Source organism: Ananas comosus, linkage group 7, assembly GCF_001540865.1.
Source record: "Ananas comosus cultivar F153 linkage group 7, ASM154086v1, whole genome shotgun sequence".
Lineage (NCBI taxonomy): Eukaryota > Viridiplantae > Streptophyta > Magnoliopsida > Poales > Bromeliaceae > Ananas > Ananas comosus.
In genome coordinates, this window is record NC_033627.1 from 10,235,502 (window position 1) to 10,243,558 (window position 8,057).

At 49.6% G+C, this 8,057-nt stretch overlaps 1 protein-coding gene across 1 annotated transcript; it reads left to right on the plus strand.

The window, feature by feature from the left end:
• Positions 1,849 to 2,904, plus strand: LOC109713245. Its single transcript, XM_020237244.1, has one exon. It carries the CDS (start codon positions 1,849 to 1,851, stop codon positions 2,902 to 2,904), a length of 1,056 nt encoding a protein of 351 aa, XP_020092833.1.

The following is an 8,057-nucleotide window of genomic DNA, read 5'->3' on the forward strand; positions in this document are numbered from 1 at the left end:
CATTTGAGCACATTGGTATTATAGCATTCTTGCATGTAGAGTAATGAACAGCATGTGTTGGTTGTAACAATTATCTGCTTAAGATTATTGTAGTGATATAGAACCATGTGAAAAAGGAAAGTGAAAGACCCTATATGCATGTGAATGTAAGAAATGACCGTGACCGTAGTAAACAAAGGCGACATTGACATTAGTGACTCGATTGACATTGAAAAGTGAATAGTTAAACAAGGTTTAACCCGAGTGACATTATGTGTATTGTGGCATCAGGACCACCGTGACGTTGGCAAGGGACAGTATGTGCATGAATAGGTATTAACCATTCACCGGCATTGAGACAGTGAGAATTGTGACAGGTTGGCCATACCTCCTCAAATTGAGGATGGGAATATACTCACAGGTATTGGTTTCGGCTTGTGTGAGGTCGCTCCTCCACGAGCGGTGTACTCCGGAGAAGAAATGCACCACGGGTGGACGTGCCTGGAGAAGATCCTTCGGGTGGTTGTGCCTTGTGCCTCCCCCGTTAGACGGGATATGTGGACTGTGAGTTGGGGTAAATCAGGAGCACCCCAGGTTGATTGGGTAAAGGCCAAGGAAAAGTGAAAAGGACATGCATGCATATTAATCATGTATTTGAATATGAATATCTATTTGTGAATCGTTTCTTGCAGGTATTGTATTAGAAGTGTATTAGTTGGTTTGTTAATTCTTCTTTTTTGAAATACATATGCCTGAATTAGACCTAGTGGGCGAATCGGCGTGGTCGGCGGCCGAACCCACTGGGAACTTCTTCTAGTTCTCATTATCACTAACCCTGCAGATCCATACGCGAGCGGGGCGGCGGAGGATCGAGGCAAGGGAGAAGCGCCGTAGATAGCGGCCCCGGAGTTGTATAGGCATACCCTACACTCGGTGTATTCAATTTTTGTATGTTGAAACAGTAAGGTGAAAATGATGTAATATAAAGATGATGTAATTTGCCTTTTTGTTAAAGGAAATTGTGATGTAAATGAATGAAAATGAATGTAATAGACTACTTGTGTTTGATTCAAATGTAATCAAATGACATGTATATTGGATGTTTAATTAGTTTCGATGCTTTCACTTGTGGTTGTTGTTGTTTGCCCTCGTGCAAACCTTGTATATCTCGCAATTCTCCATGATGATTTTCTTGTATTATACTTGTTGTTGGAGCCTTGGGCGGACAGGGGAGGTACTGTCTGTTCGGCATCTGTCGCGTGCTCGAATCCGACCAAATTGGCGGAGCTCGGGGCGTGACAGAAATGGTGGTATCAGAGCGATGTGAAAGCAAAAGTCTAGGATGGACTTAGGAACCTTAGGATTGGAGACCCTAGGAATTAGGACACGTATAACGTGGACTTGGATTGGCGAAGGCTAATTGATTGGGTTATGAGCAGAACTTCTCTAAATGGAAATAGAGATGGATTCAAGGGAAAGTTTGTTTTCTTTCAAGGTATTATGTGGGGCGGACGACTACATAATGCAGAGAGTAGGAAATGAACGTGCTTGATGGCTTTCGCATGATTGGGTAGTTGTTTGGAACGAGTAAGAGTCTCGGATGTCGGTTATTAACGCAGGTGTTTTGTTTCAGGACAGATGTCACCGAGACGATATACGCGTTGGACCACTCCGGCATCGCCTAATGAGGTGCCAGAGCAAGTTGGATCTGATGAAGTTCGCGAGTTGCGGGCCCAAGTAGCAGCTCTGGCTGGGACTATGCGACAGCAAGGGGAGTAGATAGGGCGGCTCCACGACTTGGTGGCCCAATAGGCGGTGGCGGCTGCACCTGTACCTCAGGACCCGCTTGCACCTGTAGCACCTACGCCGATGGCGGCGGCACCGGTGACGGCTATTCCTCCGACAGCTTCAAGTTCTTCGGCCCCTATTCCGGAGGTACTTGAGGCCGAGCAGGAGCGGTCGTTGGCGGTGTTGATGGCCTTCAAGCGGTTTAATCCTCCGACCTTTTTGGGTGATGTGAAAGACCCATGGTTGATGGAGGCGTGGCTTTCTGCGATGGAGGCATTGTTCGAGGATATCTACACCCTCGAGAAGGACAAGGTTCGGTTGGCGGCTCACTGTTTAGAGGGGCCGGCTCGATCGTGGTGGACTAGAGTGAAGAATGGTCGGTCCTTGGATCCGGCTACTATGACTTGGGAGGCGTTCCGGGAGATTCTGCTAATGGAGTACTTTCCGGAAAGTGACAAGCGGAAGGTCAAGGAGGACTTTTGCAAGTTAAGGCAAGGAAGCCGAACGGTGCGGGAGTATGAATGGGAGTTCTCGTACATGGTTAATTGTGTTCCCGACTTGGTTCATGGTGACCGAGATCGGGTGGAAGTCTTCGAGCGCGGGTTGCGGCCGGAGATATTCAAGACTGTTCAGGCACTTCGGCTGAAGACCTACGAAGAGGTGCTTGATCGTGCGCTATGGATAGAGCGCGGTAACGCCGTTGCGCGCGAGGAACATGAGGCGTTCGAAAGGGACAAGGACAGGGAGAGGTCTAAGAAGCGACCGGCTGGTGGTTCCACGGGGCAGTCGAGTTCCAAGCGACCCCCTCGGCACCCTAGATCGCAATGGCGGCGAGATAAAGGCCAGATGAGGAGTCAGACGAGTTCCTCCCCGTGCGTGATTTGCGGTGGGAATCATAGGCCGAGTGAGTGTTCTCAGCGTGACGGGAGGTGTTTCCGATGCGGCCAAGCGGGACACATGAGATGGGATTGCCCGGGCGGCGCGTCACCTGCTCCATCAGCTGCTTCGGCTCAGTATGCTCCACGACAGCTCGCAGGACTACCACCTGCCATGTCGGCTGGGCGCGCTTCATCACCGCGACAACCGGAGGGATCCCATGCACCGAGTGGACGGGTTTTCGCCACTCAGGTGGAGTAGCAGCCTGCTGTACCCGACGACGTCGTGGCAGGTATTATTTTGATTAATGGCGATAGAGTAAGAGCACTATTTGACACGGGCGCATCGCATTCATTCATTGATGCCTTGTTTGCTAAGGCGCATGGCATGGGCATAGAACACAATTATGACTATTGGTGGGTTAACGCACCAGAATACTAGTTTAGAGCCCATGACGAGTGCCTAGCTTGTTCGGTTCAAATCGACGATCGGATTATGCCGGTGGATTTGCTAGTGCTTAAGCAGATGTGGGGATTTGATGTCATCTTGGGAGTTAATTGGCTCTCCAAGTACTACGCCAGCATCGACTGTGACAGTAGGGTGATCACTTTTCGTGAGCCTGGCCAAGAAGAGTTTGAGTATCGGGCGTGTAAAGGCGCGCGTTTTGCGGCGACTATATCAACGGTGAGGGCGAAGAGGATGATCAAGGGTGGTTGCAAAGCTTATCTGGCGACCATCGTGGACTCTCAAAAGGAGCACCCGGAGTTGGGGAATATTCGGTGGTGTGTGAGTACCCGGATGTATTTTCGGCTGAGTTACCGGGACTATCACCGGATCGGGAAGTCGAGTTCGTCATTGACTTGATTCCGGTGCGGCGCCAGTCTTGAAGGCTCCGTATAGGATGGCCCCGGTGGAGCTTAAAGAGCTAAAGGCTCAGTTGCAGGACTTACTCGATAAAGGCTTCGTGAAGCCAAGTGTGTCCCCGTGGGGAGCACCAGTGTTGTTTGTGAAGAATAAGGACGGCACCCTTTGACTTTGCATTGATTATCGCGAGTTGAACAAGGTGACAATCAAGAACAAGTACCCGTTGCCGAGAATAGATGACCTGTTTGATCAATTGCGGGGGTCGCGGGTATACTTGAAGATAGATCTTCAGTCGGGATATCATCAGTTGAAAATCCGACCGAAGGACGTGCATAAGACGGCATACCGTACGCGGTATGGCCACTACTAGTTTACGGTGATGCCGTTTGGGCTCACTAATGCCCCGGCAACGTTTATGGACTTGATGAACAGGGTCTTTCGACCATTGTTGGATAAGTGCGTCGTAGTGTTTATCGACGATGTGTTGGTGTGTTCGCGGAGTGAAGAAGAGCACGAGGAACATCTAAGGACCGTGTTGCAAATATTCCGAGATGAGAAGCTGTACGCTAAACTCAAGAAGTGCGAATTCTGGCTTTCGGAGGTGACCTTCTTAGGCCATGTGATATCCGGGAGTGGAATCTCGGTGGACCCGAAGAAAATTGAGGCGATTCGAGATTGGCCCCGTCCTACGAGTGTAGCGGAAGTCCGCAGTTTTCTCGGATTGGCGGGCTATTATAAGCGTTTTGTTGAGGGGTTTGCGAAGTTGACTACTCCTCTCACATGCCTTACGCACAAAGGAGTAAGGTTTGATTGGAGCGAAGGTTGCGACCGAAACTTCCAAGAGCTGAAGAAGAAGTTGACGTCTACCCCGGTACTTGCTTTGCCAACGCCGGGAGAGAACTTCGTGGTGTACAGTGATGCTTCCTACACCAGTCTCGGGTGTGTTCTTATGCAAAATGGGCGAGTCATTGCGTATGCTTCGTGCCAGTTGAAAAGCTATGAGAAGAACTACCCGACACACGATCTTGAGCTTGCGACGGTTGTTTTCGCGCTGAAGCTTTGGAGGCATTATCTTCATGGTGAGCATTGCGAGGTGTATACCGATGACAAAAGCCTCAAGTATTTGTTCACCTAGAAAGAGTTGAATATGCGGCAGCGGCGGTGGCTGGAGTTAATAAAAGACTACGATCTTACTATCCTGTACTACCCCGGCAAAGCTAACGTGGTGGCCGATGCGCTGAGTAGGAAATCTGTTGAGAACTTGGCGACGACGATTACTAATCAACCGGCATTGCATAAGGAAATGCAGCGGTTTGGATTGGAGGTTGTGGCGCCGGAAGTTCCGACTATCTTGGCGGCACTAGTAGTTCGACCGACCTTGTTGGAGCAAATTAAGGAGCGGCAAGTTGATGATCCGTATCTCCAAATGGTGCGGAATGATGTTAGCGATGGGCACGCTGGTGATTTCGGCGTGGGAACTGACGGTGCACTTCGGTTTCGAAACCGATTGTGCATACCCAAGGACGACGAGATTCGTAAGATGGTGTTGCAAGAAGCGCATTATTCCCCGTATAGTATTCACCCGGGCGGCACTAAGATGCACAAGGACTTAAAGCTGCATTATTGGTGGCCGGGTATGAAGAAGGACATCGGAGAGTTCGTGGCGCAATGCATGACGTGCCAACAAGTAAAAACCGAGCGTCGTTTTCCCGTTGGGAAGTTGCAGATTCTACCGATCCCCGTGTGGAAGTGGGAGGATGTCGCAATGGACTTTGTGGTCGGGCTGCCCCGATCGCAAGCTGGACATGACGCCATATGGGTGGTTGTGGACCGTTTGACGAAATCGGCTCACTTTTTTGCCGATCCACACCACATGGTCAGGAGACAAGTTATTCCAGGTTTACTTGGATGAGATAGTGAGACTACATTGTATCCGATCGAGACCCCCAGTTCACTTCTCATTTCTGGAGGAGCTTGTAGGATGCTCTAGGCACGCGACTCGATTTTAGTACGGCGTTTCATCCTCAAAGTGATGGACAATCTGAGAGAACTATTCAGATACTCGAGGACATGTTGCGAGCATGTGTGCTTGACTATCGTGGAGGGTGGCATGATTACTTATTGATGGCAGAGTTTGCATATAATAATAGCTACCAAGAAAGCATTGCAATGGCGCCATTCGAAGCTCTATATGGAAGGAAGTGTTGCTCGCCGATTCATTGGAGCGAGGTGGGCGAGAAAGTTGTTCTTGGCCCAGAAGTTGTTCGGGAGGCGGAGGAGAAAGTTCGTCTTGCCCGGCAAAGATTAGCGACGGCGCAATCAAGGCACAAGAGTTATGCCGATAAGCGAAGGGAGGATATAGAGTTCGTGGTGGGAGACCGCGTGTTTCTAAAAGTATCGCCGATGCACGGTGTTAAGAGGTTTGGAGTTCAGGGGAAGTTGAGTCCCCGATTTGTCGGACCCTTTGAGATCTTGGAAAGGGTTGGCGCGGTGGCCTACAGAGTAGCATTACCGCCGAGGCTTGCGGGGGTGCACGATGTGTTCCATGTATCTAATCTCCGCAAGTATGTCCACGATCCGGAGCATATTCTCTCATATATCCCGATAGAGCTTCAAGAGGATATGACTTACGAGGAGTTCCCGGCATTCATCGTCGATCGAGAAGTGAGAAAACTACGNATTGCAATGGCGCCATTCGAAGCTCTATATGGAAGGAAGTGTTGCTCGCCGATTCATTGGAGCGAGGTGGGCGAGAAAGTTGTTCTTGGCCCAGAAGTTGTTCGGGAGGCGGAGGAGAAAGTTCGTCTTGCCCGGCAAAGATTAGCGACGGCGCAATCAAGGCACAAGAGTTATGCCGATAAGCGAAGGGAGGATATAGAGTTCGTGGTGGGAGACCGCGTGTTTCTAAAAGTATCGCCGATGCACGGTGTTAAGAGGTTTGGAGTTCAGGGGAAGTTGAGTCCCCGATTTGTCGGACCCTTTGAGATCTTGGAAAGGGTTGGCGCGGTGGCCTACAGAGTAGCATTACCGCCGAGGCTTGCGGGGGTGCACGATGTGTTCCATGTATCTAATCTCCGCAAGTATGTCCACGATCCGGAGCATATTCTCTCATATATCCCGATAGAGCTTCAAGAGGATATGACTTACGAGGAGTTCCCGGCGTACATTGTTGATCGGGAGGTGTGGAAGCTACGTAATCGAGAAATTTCGTATGTTAAGATCCATTGGAGCGAACACGGCGATCGGGAAGAGACGTGGGAGCTTGAGGACGTGATGAGAGTGTGTCATCCTCATCTTTTCGAGGAACTAAGATGAGGTATGGATTTTGAACTACGAATGAACTAGTTTCGCGGCCGAAACAATTTTAAGGGGTGCGGAATGTAACATATCACTTCCCCGTAAGTCGTGCTGAGTTCTGTTGAAATGAGCAGAACGCGGAAAGGAATGAGTTACTATAGGCTAGGAGTGCATTGGAGCCTATATATGAAGTATAAAGGGACCCGAGAGAGTGAAACTGCAGTTCTGGGGAAATCCCAGAAATTTTACTCTCGGGGACCGGTCCCTTGGGTGAGAGATCGGTTCCCGAACGTTGATCAGCCAAGCAGAGGGGAAAATCGGCTAAGTCCTGGAAACTGAGCTCTCGGGAACCGGTCCTTCGGCGGGAGACCGGTCCCCGGAGATCGGTTTCATCTAGGAGAGACTGGTTCCCTTCTGCGTAGGTTGCAGGGTAGCTCTTGGGAACCGGTCCCTGAAGGGGAGAGACTGGCCCCCGAGCCCGAAAATGCCCAGTAAGGGCTAGTTGCAAAAGTGAAAAGTTGAGGGGTTTAAATGCAAATATGGCATGAGAGGGGTTATATAGGCTAGAGCATGAGTGAGAACTCATTTGTTCTCACTCTCACCCTCAAACCCTTCCCTCTCTCCCTCTAAAAAAAAAAAAAAAAATCCTTCTCTTCTCTCTCCCTCTCTCTCTAGGGCTTGGACCAAGAGGGGATTTGGAAGAGCAAGCTTGGAGAAGAAGCTCTCCAAGGTGAAGAGCAAGCTTGATCAAGGCATTGAAGGAAAGTTTTGGACTCCTAAGGTGAGTTCTCATGGGTTTTGGGCTAAGGTTTGGATTTTTNAGATCATTGTAGTGATATAGAACCATGTGAAAAAGAAAAGTGAAAGACCCTATATGCATGTGAATGTAAGAAATGACCGTGACCGTAGTAAACAAAGGCGATATTGACATTAGTGACTCGATTAACATTGAAAAGTGAATAGTTAAACAAGGTTTAACCCGAGTGACATTATGTGTATTGTGGCATCAGGACCACCATGACGTTGGCAAGGGACAGTATGTTCATGAATAGGTATTAACCATTCACCGGCATTGAGACAGTGAGAATTGTGACAGGTTGGCCATACCTCCTCAAATTGAGGATGGGATCATACTCACAGGTATTGGTTCCAGCTTGTGTGAGATCGCTCCTCTACGAGCGGTGTACTCCGGAGAAGAAATGCACCACGGGTGGACGTGCCCGGCGAAGATCCTTCGGGTGGTTGTGCCTTGT

Coding starts and splice junctions, on each gene's coding strand:
- LOC109713245 (XM_020237244.1), top strand. CDS start 1,849: ATGGCGGCGGCACCGGTGACGGCTATTCCTCCGACAGCTTCAAGTTCT.